The sequence below is a fragment of the Pseudovirgaria hyperparasitica genome (genome assembly GCF_010093815.1).
Source record: "Pseudovirgaria hyperparasitica strain CBS 121739 unplaced genomic scaffold EJ05scaffold_2, whole genome shotgun sequence".
Classification (NCBI taxonomy): Eukaryota; Fungi; Ascomycota; class Dothideomycetes; order Acrospermales; family Acrospermaceae; genus Pseudovirgaria; species Pseudovirgaria hyperparasitica.
In genome coordinates this window covers 1,086,549-1,100,218 of record NW_022985550.1, presented here as the reverse complement: position 1 = coordinate 1,100,218, position 13,670 = coordinate 1,086,549, and the positions used below count along the sequence as shown (strand labels likewise).

Genomic DNA, 13,670 nt, shown 5'->3' with positions numbered 1-13,670 from the left:
TTCTCAGTAACAACATTAATATTAGATGGCTATAAACAGCCTGCAAGATATTGTACTTGTATATGTACAACAGTCGTGGATGACCGCGAAACGTATGTACTCCGAAGACCTGGTACCATTAATGTAACAACGCTGCCCCTTGGTGTCAGCTTGTCTCAGGAGTCAATATCCTCGTCAGGTTCGAACATCGAATAAAAGAGACTGTATTCTCTCAAACAGAGCTTCCAAGTGATTATTTCTTCTCCTTACCACTAGCAACACGTTCTTGATACACTCTATTTGCTACATAATTTCCTCGTTCATCCTTCATTGCACTCACTTTCCGAACATAGATACAGTAATACTCACCTTTGAAGAATGTGGACTTCAAGCTTATTATCTCGCTCTCGCCATGATGCCAGTCGCGGATCAATACACTCAATCGCATCACAACGAGACAGCATTCATTCATCTCATAATTCGGTTTCAGGTTACGAGTCGGATAGGAGCAGCGACACAATGGCAGAAGATGTCGGGGCCCAAAGCACCCGGGAGCTGCCTCCCATATGGTTCAAACCTCCTCCGGTCAAGGTACCTGACGTCCTGCCTAAGGCCAGCTTCAATGAGCAGATAAGAGAAATCAAGCTCGTGCCGCTGAAACCATTCGACAGCGACGATGCCAGTGAGAGTACAATGGACGGGGACAATGATGCAGATATCCCGGAGAAGACGCCCACACCCTGGAATACCAAGCGCGCGCCCACACCCATGTTTGGGAAAGAGGGCTTCATGGATCTACAAGTAGCGCGGGACCTAGATGGCATCAAAGACATCACTCCTATACCAGTGCCAAAGCATGTAATGCCATTCTCAAAGAATGATGAGATAAGAGTGCCCAAGGCAGTCGTCTCATCTGGTACACAGGAACGAGTTCCAGTCTCAGCCCCAGCGGCCACCAAGGAAGTCATCAAAGACGTTCAGATCGTGAAAGTTCCGAAGCATATGTCCTTCGAAGATGGCGATTCCGACCAGCAGCAACCGACGTGGGAAGAAGACCAAGCTACACGACCATCCCATACCCCAGGCCCTCTCGAAATGCAACTCGCAGCACTCATGTCCAAGGTCATCGCCATCGAGCGCGCCCAACCCACAATCTCCGTCTCACAAGCCGATTACGCTGCCCTCCAGGCCCGCGTCGCCACCCTCGAGGCCGAAAAGAAGACTTGGGCCACTCGCCACGAAGCGCTCTTCGCCCTCCGCGACGAAGATGTCGCCAACCTGCGCAAAGTCCGTGGTCTCCTCGCCTCCTCACGCCGCGATCACGAAGCCCTAACAAAGCTGCGCAACGACGACCTCGCCAACCTCGTAAACGTCCGTGGTAAACTCGCCGATGCCACCCGCAAACTCGACGTCTCCGCCCGGCGTCGTTCATCTGGTACAGCGACGCCGCCGTCGGCTCAGCAACCCATGCCTGCGCGACCTAAGAGCATCATGCAATCCCCCGAGCGTCGCAGCACAACGACGCTGTTCGAGGTCGCCAAGACGGCCGCCTTCGAGCAGAAAGTCCTCGAGCTCGAGCGCCACAACTCTAATCTGATCAGCCAGGTCGCGATTCTGGAGGAGCAGGCACGGCTGCACGAGGCGTGCCACGATGCAGCGACCAAGGACCTGGAGATCAAGCTTCGGCGCAAGGAGGAGGAGCTGTCGCGCCTGCGAGAAAGTGCACATAGCTGGGCGACGACGCATGAGCCGGAGCAGGTGCATGTCGTTGGTAGTGGAGTGGAGTGGTCGCGGTGGGAGGGTATGGTGGATGAGAATCTACGGTATAGGGAGAAGATGGGACGGCTGCTTGGGGGCTTGAGGGGCGAGAAGGAGGTATTGCAGAGGGAGGTGAATGAGAAGGATGACCAGCTGGGGATGTTGGAGGCCACGGTGGCGAGGCTGGAGGCGAGGCTGGCAAGGCATTGAGCTCGCTAGGAGGGTTCCATATTGTCAAGATCATTCAGCGTATTTCCTTATAAGTTGTCCAGAGGTATGATTATTACGCATACTTGGTGTCACCCCATAGCTAGTCTACGTTTATACTCTTTCAGCCGGATCTCGACTTGGATACCGTTCCAGGTTTCTTTACTTCTTCCGTGCCTCCCTCTGGAAAGTGTGGGAAAAGCTATCTGTTCCAGGGTGAAGCTCGCAGCGACAATGCCGCGACAACAAGCCTCAGATATGTCATTCGACATCGCAAGCTCGAATGTGAATGCCCCCAAAAAAGCATTACCAGCACCAGTCGGATCCACGACTGACGGATGAGACGGCACTTCCACGCCCTCGAATCGGGCGCGATCTACATCTTCTCTGCTGGGAGAATAGAACGCAGGAAACCACCTCGCGGGTTCTTTGCGCGAGAGGACCATACATCCAAGCTCCGCTGCACGAACGACCAGCTGGCCATCACCATTGCGTCCCAAACCTTCGGCGACAAGTCGTTGAGCATAATCCTCGATCATGGCTGCAGTGGGACGTGACGTAGAGAAGTCATCCTCAAACAGCCTTCTGAGTTCAAGATGATTAGGAGACACTACATCTACATTTGCTGCAGCTTTGACTGTAGCAGCACGAGTGGTCGTACGGCACGCACGAGGCTCTGGCTCCCAGACCACGAGGCAGGGCTTCGGATTTCCAGCAGATCTCCGAAGACGATGGATTGCAGGTATATAAGTCGCACACATCTCCGGTGTTCCAAGGAGATGGAAGGCTGATGCGTGAGCTACTTTTGCATCCAGCAGATCCGAAGGTGAAAAGTCAAATGCAGGAGTCAGTTCATGGAACGACACGGCTATCACTTGGTTAGAGATGGCGTTACATGCCAATTGCCTCGTTACTATATACTTACGCCCGAAGCTTTCATCCTCATAATGTTGGAGACCGCGGGGTGTCAATTGCTTGTCGTCTATTTTGAGAGAGAGGCTCAAGTCCCAGCTCTCCAGTTCTTCCTTCACTTGGGACGGAAAATCTCCACCGACAGTTATGAGCCATCCTATCCTTTTCGATAGAGGCGATGCTGCAAATATTCGGGCTCCAAGGGTAGCTGAACACGTCTCAGGACTGATCGATGGAGAATCGATGGCTCTTACATACCATAGCCGCCAGGCCCGCCCACAATGTCAATCAGAGGAGGCTTGCCAGGGAGCACTAGATGATCAAGACAGATATTGCTCAAGGAACAGAACAATACAGATTGCTCGCTCTGCACATGTTGAGCATCCATCATCTCGTGTCCTCAGGTCCGGTGATGATGGTTTCCCGGAGAGTCCACGAAAGCAAGCAGTCGATCGCTGCTTGTCGACTGATACTTATCGCATGCAATCGATATACCCATACATGGAGGCGTGCAGGACCGCTTCATTTTGCATGATCGGTCAATCTGACACTTCATGCAAGCCAAACCTCTTCGAGACCTTAAAGACCTGGCCTAAACGAGCGCGCTAATGCGCCATCTCGGCAGGCGCACCTACTCTGGAGGAACTCTTTTTAGTGTGGGGATGTCGCCAGACGGGGAGCCCCGTCTAATGTCTTCCAACACCCGCATAATACTTGCCCGCATGAGATAAGAAGTCTGCCTCGAGTACGCCTTACTGCCACGGGCGAGTATCCAACCTCCGTGTGTGCCTTACTATCATCGTTTGAATAATAAATACACGGGACGATTGTAGGCCATGTAGAGATGCCTTGGCAAGGTCCGTAATCCTCTGAATCGAGTCTCGAAGACCAGAATCCAGGCGATGACCACGAACATATGCTGACTCCCGGGACCGCGATAGCATACGTCGACTCCAGGTTCGTTGCCAGAAACGGACGCAAGCCACGTCTTGTCACGATCTAACAGATATCGTTCGCATAGTCTACTAGGCTCGGGACTAGTCGATAATGCAATTGTTTTCTCCAGAACCGAGAATTACGGCATTCTCGCCGCTTCTCCTGGATACCTGGTGCGTGCACTGTTATGCGCCTTTGGACAATCTAGTACCCGGGTGGTCGAAGTTATGACCAACGTTCTGGCTGATATGGGATCAGGTTACGCAAGACGAGCTCGCTGAGATTCGCAGGATATTCGCCGATGCAGGAACAGGCCCAAGCATACAACGGGCTCGAAATGACGGCTTTCGTGTTGCTGGTACGACATACAAGGCAGTCAAAGGAGACTCTAGGAGTCTATATGGCCGACAGGTGATGGTTGATCACCTGCCTCAGGTTCTAGAACTCACATTCAGCATATTAGGGTCGCCAAGGTATCATGGTCGTTAATACGAATACTGCCATATTCTTCGTCCACTATCCTGAGTCCAGCTCGCACTCGGAGACTGCCAATTTGATAGAGCAATTATGCGACTACCTGATCAGTGTTGGCTATTGAGTCAAAGTAAGCATTGGGACCAGCGCACGCCGTCTGCGGGAAATGCTGTTAGTGTACCGGCACAAGGAAATATATGGGTCTGGTTCGTACTATTTTTATGATGCTAGTGGCAGACTTGACACATAATGTAGAGAATTAGTAGAGTCACCATAGAGTTTTGATATCTTTTTCTAAGTACTGTGTCTACCTGCAATTTAGAAATCATGACCAGAGTGAGAAACCTGTGCAGACACAAGCATAAGGAAAACTGATCTACAGCTTGACTCGGCCGCACAAGACGACATCCTCACCAAATGGATACCACTTGGCTTCCTTGAGCCTCGCGGCTGCACGAGGCTTGCCATGCTCGTCGACCTGGCGTGAGGGGGACACAACGACTCCGCCTTGTCCCAGCCAGGTAGGGGCGATAGTTACAATGATGGAATCGATCAAAGGCTGAAAGACGGGATCCAGGAGGGAGTTGATGACCTGCCCCCCACCCTCAATCATAACACTGTCCAGCCCCTCGGCCTTCAAGGTTTGGAGAAGCTCCGACCAGTCCAAACGGTGGCTGCCAATGTCAGAAGTCTTGATGCCCAAGGTGATGAACTTTCCGCCATGTTCCTCGAGGATTTTCTTTTGTTCAGCCGGCGGATTCTGCTCCCCCGTGATGATATACGGCGCCTTGCCACGGCCCTCGCGGCACAAGACGAATATCTTGTTCTTCTCGCTGAAATCCCAGCGTGCTGTCGGGTCGATGATGACCGGTCTTGGCTGGCCTATGAGGTCCGAGCCACCGTAGCCACCGGCGCCTTCTAGCCGGCAATTGAGTGAGGGGTTGTCGGCCACGGCAGTGCCCACGCCAATCATGATAGCGTCGTGTCGAAAGCGTAGATAATGGGTCATCGCCTTGGACTGCGGTCCGGAGAGCTGTGTTGGTGCACCGGGAGACAAGGCCAGCTGAGAGTCGAGCGAGGTTGCAAATGTCAATGTTGCAAAGCATTTGTTGCTGTCCAGGCCATCTTTTTGTGGCAGATGAGGCTCAAGGAACTCGCGGTCTTTTGCAGGAAAGTAGAGGGTGTCTTTTGGGAGTGTCTGATCACTTGCTTGTGCCATGGTGTTGGTAGCCGTAAACGGTGCGATGCAGTAGCAAGATTGTATGATTTGTAGTGGTATACAATGCTCGGAAGCTTGGGGTAGAAGTGTTGGGAGGAACAGAGCCTTTCTATAACGAGCTGAGAAAGATATCAGTGGAGGAAGAGAGAATGAACAGGCAAGTAATCCGTGCAGGGCTTCTTCTGGCTGGAGCTACAGCTACATCTTAATTGAAGCTGGCAACCAATGGTATAAGCAGGGCGAGGCTCTTCGTATTGTTCTATCACGCAGCCCCAAACCACAAGTTGAGGCAGCAATCCGAAGTGCTTACGCACCACCGTCGCCTTCTTATACACCTCCTTACATTACATATGTAGGTGACGCCCTCTCAGCTTACGCCGCAATCGATGACACGTACATTTTTCTCTCTGCTCAGGGTCAAACGAACCAGACGTGAGATTCTCCCCTGATTATCGCTAATGGCGGAGGCTATCGCTGGTCTCAGCGTTGCTTCCAGCATCATTGCAGTCGTTGGGATAACGGGAAAGCTGCTGGGGATTGGATGGGAATGTGTCAAGATGTATCAGGGACAGGCACCTGAGGGCATGGAGAAGCTAGTCGAAGAACTCACTCTGTTGTATGGACTCTTGACGACACTCTTGACGCAGTTTGAAGCTGCGCAGACGGCGGCATCAAAAACGACAACGAACTCGACAACGGCGACGACGACAGCAGCAGCAGCAGCAGCAACAACAACAACAACAATAGCAGCAGCAGCAACAGTCAGTAAATCCGCCGTGACGCTGGCTGTGTGCAGCTTATTGCAGCAACCTGGGGGAATGATGGATGTTTGCGCCTCCACGCTAAACCGCGTTGCCACCACACTGAATGAGATTCACAGTCAGCGCGGGGCAAGGCTCAAAACTGCGCTGACCGGGCACAGAAATACCAAGCGACTTGCGGAGCTCATTCCTCAGCTTGAACGCTTTAAGACTTGCCTCATCCTCGCCCTTCATTCCGATCACCAGTGAGTTCTACTTCTTCGACTTCTGCTTATTCTTCTTCATCCTCTACTCTCGAAACATCATGTCAAACGCAACGAAGACGAGAAACTGAACGCTCACTGTCGTCTCCCTATCAGCACTCTAGCACAGGCGATTCAGGACAAGATCCTAGGCCAGATTGAAGTCCTTGGAGTGCAACAGAACGGTATCCAGCTCACCGTCACCGACATCGACGGCAAAGTCGACAACCTCATTATCCAAGTCACACAGCGGTCGGAAGCTGAGAGGCTCATGCATCAAGGTTTGTCCGTATCTCCTCCAGCGTCTCACGCCCATGTGGTGTGACCTACTCGGAGCCATACTATGGACTGACGCTACGCCCCAGAGAAAAAGGCGCGCAAAGCGCTTCGTTGGCTTGAATGTCCAAGTTACCAAGTAAATCATACTAATGCGCGTAACCTCGCTCAAGATGGCACAGGACTGTGGTTTCTAGACGGCAGTGAATTTCGCTCATGGTCTACCGCCGAGTCGGACACCTTGTGGCTTCACGCAATTCGTCAGTCTCCGATTTACGAGTCTTGAATCACATTACTAACCACCATGTCACGCAGCTGGGGCGGGCAAGACTATCTTATGGTAAGCTGCTGCATGCATTCGGTCCTTTTGCAATGCTCCACTAACACGAGAATACAGTTCTACTATCATCGACAGGCTTCAGAAGAAGTCGCTCAGACTTCACGACACTGCCATTGTATATTTCTACTTTGACTTCCGTGATCTCGCCAAGCAAACTGCATCCGGGTTACTGGTCTCCTTGATACATCAACTCTCAGTGAACCTTGACACCGTACCTGGAGATCTTCTATCGCTCTACGACAAGTACAAGGGAGAGAAAGTGCGCCCTTCGCCCCAAGAACTCACATTTCTTTTCATCGTCATTGCCAGAAAATATTTCAAGAAGGTCAATGTCTTCGTCGATGCTCTGGACGAATGCAAGGAATGGAGTCTTCTGTTACCCGTTCTGCAAGAGTTCATATCGAGTCACTCCATATCGTTATTAATGACGAGTCGTAATGAGCAGCACATCTCAACTGACTTTAGGTTTTTGAACCTTCAAACCGTTTCAATAAACAGTACTGCGGTCGCTATGGACGTTGAGTTGTTCGTCCGAGAGCAGATTGCCGCAGAACCTTTTTTAGCAAACCTCAAGTCCGACTTGAAGCAGGATATAATCAAAACTCTGGTACAAGGCGCGAAAGGAATGTACGTAGCCCTGTACAGACTACTGATTTTGCGCCACTCTGATCTTCATCAGGTTCCGCTGGGTGAAGTGCCAGTTCGACAGTATCAAAGGCTTGAGGCGACCTAAAGCAATTAGGAAAGCCCTGACAGGTCTGCCAGATACTCTAGACGAGACATATGAGCGCATATTAGTGGACATCAAGTCAGAGGAAGAAAAGTCTCTGCTCCTACGTGTCTTTATGCTCATCATATATGGCGCAAGGCCGATGACGCTGCTCGAGATTGCCGAAGCTGCTGTGATCGAGAACGGCTCGACTGAATTGGATCCAGAAGATCGGTTCTCCAAGCCCGAAGATTTGCTATGCGGATGGAAGAGCCTGATCATCATTACTGGCGATATCATTGGTCTTGCTCACTACTCGGTTCAGGAGTACTTGAAATCAGACCGTGTGCGACAGGGGCCTGCCAGATTCTTCGCCATGGACGAAGCAGCTGCATCGACTGAGATTACTTCAATGTGTCTGACCTATCTAGGTTATGATGATCTTTCCAGTGGTCCTTGCCACAGCGATGAAGAACTTGACACAAGACTAGCAGCATATCCCTTTCTGGACTACGCCGCGAATTACTGGTTCAAACACGCCAAAGCCCCTTCAGTACAGGAGGCGACCTTGCCTCTTTTCGGTAGGTCGTGGAGTACTGCAGTTACGCATAAGTGGCTTGCCTGGCTACAAGTCTTTTGTGATCACTCCATAAGTGTACAAAGGCGTTTCGACACGTATCTCTTGACAGATCCGACACCACTGTATTTCACGTCCCTATTTGGGCTCGACTTGTATTGTCGACACCTGATTGGAGAAGGCCACTCGGCAAACGCACAGGGGGGATATTTTGGTTATCCTCTCCAAGCTGCTGCGGTCGGGAAGCATAACTCAGTGGTCGAGCTTCTCCTAGATCATGGAGCTGGTCTAGACTCGGTGGGCGGATATCACGGCAGTGCTCTTCAGGCAGCGGCCAACGGATGCTCCTTGGAGGTTGCTGCAATGCTTCTTCACAAGGGCGCGAACGCAAACATCAGGGGCGGAGCTTATGGAAACGCGCTGCAATCAGCTGCAAGACATGGTCATTTCGATCTCGTCGATATCCTGTTACAACACGGCGCAGAGGTTAATGCGACAGGCGGACCCTTTGGATTTGCTCTGCAAGCTGCTGCTAACAATGGACACTCGGAAGTGGTGGAGCATCTTATCGCACGAGGTGCAGACATCAACAGCCAAGGCGGTGCTTTTGGAAATGCACTCCAGGCGGCATCCTTGAACGGAAGGCTGAAAGCGACCGAAGTCCTCCTGAAACACGGAGCCGATGTCAATTTCCAGGGCGGACTGTATTCGAACGCCCTCCTCGCCGCCTCGCTCAACGGCCACGAGGATGTAGTCAGACTCCTCCTCGACCACGACGCAGACGTCAACAAGCAAAACGGATACTACGACAACGCACTCCAAGCCGCAGCAATCAACGGACACGACGATGTAGTCGAGATCCTCCTAGAATACGGCGCCGACGTGAAGCTCAAAGGCGGCCTAGGCGGTAGTGCCATATCAGCAGCTGCCCGAAACGGCTACCACCGCGTCGTCGCACAGCTCCTCGCGCACAACCCAGACCTCAACGTCTGCGAAGGCTACTACGGTAGCCCGCTACAAGCAGCGTCGCGCAACGGCTTCATCGACGTCGTGAAGATGCTCCTCGAAGCCGGCGCATCTGCAAACAACCCCGGCGGCCGCTACGGCAACCCATTGCAGGCAGCTGCGAGCAACGGCCAAAGCGAGATTGTCAAGCTTCTCCTCGAGCGCGGCGCTGCTGTCAACCAGACTGGCGGCCCATATCACACCGCGCTCACGGCGGCCGCCGCGTTCGGTCACGGGGACGTCATTCAGCTGCTTCTTGACGTGGGCGCTGATATGGACCTTGTGGGTGGCAAGTTTGACAATGCCTTGAATGCGGCCACCGTCAATGCTCAGCCGGCTGTTATCGAGCTCCTGGAGAATCATAGGAGACAACAGACATGTAAGAAGAACCAGGACTATGGTGACTGAACAGAAGAAACTAACATTTCGCTAGTGAAGGGATTGTCGGCACCCTCGAGGCAGGATTCTGCCATTGATATGACCGAGCCGAAGCCGATTGACGCCGTGAAGCCGCGTCTGGCTATTAAACTTTGAGTTTGGAAGGGCGTAGGGACGGATCAATGCTGCTTGGGCGCATGGATTTAGAATGTGTTTTTTGGTGTCTCAAAAGATTCTTAATGATGGACGATGACTTATGACAATATGATGTAAATATTATAGAGATACCCACAACACGTACGAGTAACGTGCCAGCGATGTGGGTTCGAGTATTCACCAGGCCACAGCATTTCACCTACTCACTATTCCAGTCCCAACGAAGGCATTAACATCTACTCATTTCAGTACTAAACACAGATCGTCATTTCAAGAGCTCATACTAGCTACTATCCACCCAAAACTCCACACCCAACAACACCAACAAGAACGCCCAAACCAAGCCACCCCCAGCACAAGTCCACCATCGTCCTAACCCCCAAACTATCCTCATCCACAAAGAATCCGCTCCCACTCCCACTTCCACCCGTCGTCGCCGACCCCGTCCCCGACGCACGCACACTACTACTCGCCACCACACCCGTCGCCGTCGCATTCGCCCTCCAATTCCCCGTCTCCATCGTAGCCCGCCCACCTGTACTCCTACTCCCACTCCCGCTCGTATAAGGCACCACCACCGCGGGCGTAGCCAACGATGCAGGCGCCATCAGACCCGGTGGCAGAAAGGGCATAGGCGAGGGCGTAACGCGCACAGTGAGGGTAGTCGTAGCGAGAGGTTTAGACGCTGCGGGGCTGCAGAGAGATTCGATGGATGCGAGGAGAGGGGTTGTATTTATGTCGGGATCGTTACCGCAGGCTGTGCGGGCGCAGGCGAGGAGGGCGGTGGTGGTGGCTTCGTTGGTGCAGTGGCCTGTTGTCGTGGTAAGTTTAGGGATGATGTGAGAGGGGGGAAGGGGATTTACATTGTGGGATGCAGATGGATTGGGATGTACAGAGGAGAGTTGGACTCTTGCAATCGGCGGGTTGGGTGGTGAGGAGGCATTGTGTCCAACAGGCTGGTGTTTGGGTGGCTAGGGCGTCGCTGGGGAGGGACGTGGAGATGGAGAATAAGGAGAAGAAAAAGAAGAAGAAAAGAGTGAGAGTAAGCATCGTTGCGTTGCTTGATATATAGAGAATAAGAGAGAGATAGAGAGAGACAGTAAGGCACCAGGCCAGTCAGAGAATAGAAATGTAGAGAGAGAGACTTTAGAAGTGAGAGATTCCTGCTTTCATTCTGGGATAGCAGGGCGATCCTGGAGTGCTTTTGAAGACTGCCTCCGCACAAACATGCGTCGCAGGAGGAGGTTGTCGTTGCGCCATTGTGCTTATCGCAGGCGGCGTGTTTGACAATCGATCCGAAGGCAAATTGATCAGGCCCGAGGGCCAGGTAATTAAATCATAGTCATAGCAAAGATCCGATCGTGTCGATAGCAAGGACGCGGCGAGTCTGTTTGGGGAGAAGGACAAGTCTTCTCCTGTTGTGTACAGTAAGTAGGACGAGGAAGAGGACCTCGGGAGAAGAGGAGGATTGCTGAGACTGGCCGCGATGCTGTTTCGGGACTAGCGGCTTCACTCTGACGTCGGATTGGCCTGCGGGGGGTTTCTCATGAAATTTGCTCGGCGACTTTGTCCCCTAACACACATCCTCCCACCTACGCCTCCTTTTTCTCTGTCGCGACCGTCTGTGACCGTGTGCCGTCGGTGGATTTTATGTGCAGCCATGGCAGAGATCGCGGGTCTGGCCTTGAGCGTTGTCGGGGCGGTCGGGCTGCTTGGGCAGCTCTTCGACGGGTGCATCACGGGGTACCGCGTCTTTAGCACGGCCAAGAACCTCGGGAAAGACAGCGAGAAGATGGTGTGCAAGATCCGTATCGAGGAGATGCGGCTCTGGGTCTGGGGTCGGGAGTGGGGCGTCGTGGAGGGCAGATTTGAAGCTCATCTCTCCTCGACGTCGTGGGAGGGCCTCAAAGACCTGGCCAAGGACATCCTGGAACAGCTCCTGGGCACGATACTCGACTGTCACAAGCTCCAGGACAAGTATGGGCTGCGGGAGGAGGCACCGGGCAGTGTTGACCAAGACGCGTATTCCACGTGCAAGAAGGCCGCGGACCCGGCGACCAGTTCGTTTGGCAGCAGGTTCCGCAAGGACATGAAGCTCAAGGCCAGATGGGTGATAGCTGATAGAGAGAAATTCGACACGTTTGTCCAGGATCTGTCCTACTTTAATGACCGATTAGAGAAGCTCTTCCCGCCTGGGAGAGTCGAGACGTTGCAGCGCACATGGACGAACGAGCTTCTCCACACTGCCCAGCGCGACCTTGATATTCTGCAGCTGCTCGAGACGTCTGCTGTCGAGAAATACCCCAGTCTGAATACGCTTGCGCGTCTGAAGCAGCTTCGTATCAATCTCGACGGAAAGGAGCGGGAGCCGTCGCGCAAGATCCTGTCCTCGTCCGAACTCAAGATCCGCCGCGAGCGCATCCAAGTCGATGCGAGCGAGAAAGCAGTTGCGCGGCGGGTCCGGGCTGTATACTCGAAGCCTCTGGACACCATGCGGGACGGGAAAGTGTCAGAGGACGTGCCCGTACTCATCGACTGGATCGACTACGATGCCGAGATGGAGCTTGACTCAAGGCTGCATCTCTACCAAAGGGTGGATAACTTGTCGCGCATGCTACATTCTTGCTCATCGCGACACCCGGACCTGCACACCTTGGACTGTTTGGGTTATGTTGAAGATACGAAAAGCCATCGATATGGCGTCGTACATAATGGTCCTCAGCTCGAGCTTGCCCAGAACGCAGGAAATGTCCCTCCTTTCCAGAATCTATACGCGCTGCTCGGAGATAACGACAAGGACAAACGGACGCCGGATCTCGACGTCCGGATAAAGCTGGCGCACACACTGGCAATCGCGCTGTGGTCCTTCCACTCGCTGGACTGGCTCCACAAATCATTCAGCAGTCATAATGTACTATTCTTCACTGGCAACATGCCCAGTGGTGCTCAACACCACGACCTCAGACATCCGTATGTTGTTGGATTCGACAGTTCCCGGCCAGACGGACTTGCAGAGATGACAGCAGATCCGATCTACAGCGAAGGCCAGGACATATATCGACATCCCAGCTCGCTGGGTGTGTGGCGTCAAAGTTACCGCAAAGCTTTTGACATCTATTCGCTTGGCCTTGTCCTTCTGGAGATTGGACTCTGGCGCAGTGTCAGGAGCCTCTACAAGCCAAAGTACTCCCATACAGTGTTCAAAGAGAAGGTTCTTCAGCTTGGAGTACCCGCTTTGGGATCCAAGACTGGCTCGCTGTACAGGGGCATTGTTGAGAAGTGTATATCGTATGATGACCAGGATGAGAAGCATCCTATGTCCCCACATCAAATGATGGAGCAGGTGGTATCGACGTTGGAAAGTCTGAATGTCTGAGGGGAGATGGCGTCCTACTCACAACAAAACCTGTCCAAACGGCAAGGTCATGCTCGAGGGCAAGAAGCTGACAGCGCTTGTGACTGATAGTGAGGATGCCGCCAAGCTGTCAACGTCAACAATAAGCATACTTGATGTCTAACCACACGCGGCAAATTGCAACTATTACAGTCCACGTTACAGACGATGTCTTTTTCCCTATTAGAAACCCTCCAGGACTGGAGCCAATCAGGGACCCCGCGACGTCCAAAGACAGCATCCAGTCGAGCCGCAGTCTCGTTGTTCTTCGTGAGACTATTCTAGACCGTCCCGACCCATGCTGCCACTGGGGCATTTCGCACCCTTGCCCAAACGCACGCGCACCG

At 52.8% G+C, this 13,670-nt stretch overlaps 6 protein-coding genes across 6 annotated transcripts; 3 read left to right on the top strand and 3 right to left on the bottom strand.

The window, feature by feature from the left end:
- The first annotated feature begins 188 nt into the window (after nucleotides 1-188).
- Nucleotides 189-2,260, top strand: EJ05DRAFT_472856 (uncharacterized protein). Its single transcript, XM_033743267.1, has one exon. The coding sequence runs from the start codon at nucleotides 499-501 to the stop codon at nucleotides 1,945-1,947; it is 1,449 nt and encodes a 482-aa protein (XP_033604352.1). The 5' UTR covers nucleotides 189-498; the 3' UTR covers nucleotides 1,948-2,260.
- EJ05DRAFT_496788 (pfkB family kinase) lies at nucleotides 2,037-3,247 on the bottom strand (the record flags this gene model as incomplete). Its single annotated transcript, XM_033746446.1, has 3 exons — nucleotides 2,037-2,812; nucleotides 2,870-3,064; nucleotides 3,115-3,247. The coding sequence occupies 3 exons, from the start codon at nucleotides 3,245-3,247 to the stop codon at nucleotides 2,037-2,039; spliced, it is 1,104 nt and encodes a 367-aa protein (XP_033604351.1).
- Nucleotides 3,248-3,772: 525 nt separating this feature from the next.
- On the top strand, nucleotides 3,773-4,545 carry EJ05DRAFT_507515 (Profilin/allergen; the record flags this gene model as incomplete). Its single annotated transcript, XM_033747927.1, has 4 exons — nucleotides 3,773-3,813; nucleotides 3,878-3,965; nucleotides 4,051-4,203; nucleotides 4,256-4,545. The coding sequence occupies 4 exons, from the start codon at nucleotides 3,773-3,775 to the stop codon at nucleotides 4,388-4,390; spliced, it is 417 nt and encodes a 138-aa protein (XP_033604350.1). The 3' UTR covers nucleotides 4,391-4,545.
- A 97-nt stretch (nucleotides 4,546-4,642) lies between these two features.
- On the bottom strand, nucleotides 4,643-5,485 carry EJ05DRAFT_496786 (putative riboflavin biosynthesis protein Rib7; the record flags this gene model as incomplete). Its single annotated transcript, XM_033746445.1, has 1 exon — nucleotides 4,643-5,485. One exon carries the CDS (start codon nucleotides 5,483-5,485, stop codon nucleotides 4,643-4,645), a length of 843 nt encoding a protein of 280 aa, XP_033604349.1.
- Nucleotides 5,486-10,192: 4,707 nt separating this feature from the next.
- On the bottom strand, nucleotides 10,193-11,350 carry EJ05DRAFT_507512 (uncharacterized protein). The gene is made up of 2 exons (XM_033747926.1): nucleotides 10,793-11,350; nucleotides 10,193-10,740 (listed from the first exon to the last, which is right to left on the bottom strand). Exons 1-2 carry the CDS (start codon nucleotides 10,977-10,979, stop codon nucleotides 10,220-10,222), a joined length of 708 nt encoding a protein of 235 aa, XP_033604348.1. The 5' UTR covers nucleotides 10,980-11,350; the 3' UTR covers nucleotides 10,193-10,219.
- A 146-nt stretch (nucleotides 11,351-11,496) lies between these two features.
- On the top strand, nucleotides 11,497-13,538 carry EJ05DRAFT_188374 (uncharacterized protein). The gene has a single exon (XM_033739663.1). It carries the CDS (start codon nucleotides 11,590-11,592, stop codon nucleotides 13,303-13,305), a length of 1,716 nt encoding a protein of 571 aa, XP_033604347.1. The 5' UTR covers nucleotides 11,497-11,589; the 3' UTR covers nucleotides 13,306-13,538.
- The last annotated feature ends 132 nt before the right edge of the window (nucleotides 13,539-13,670 follow it).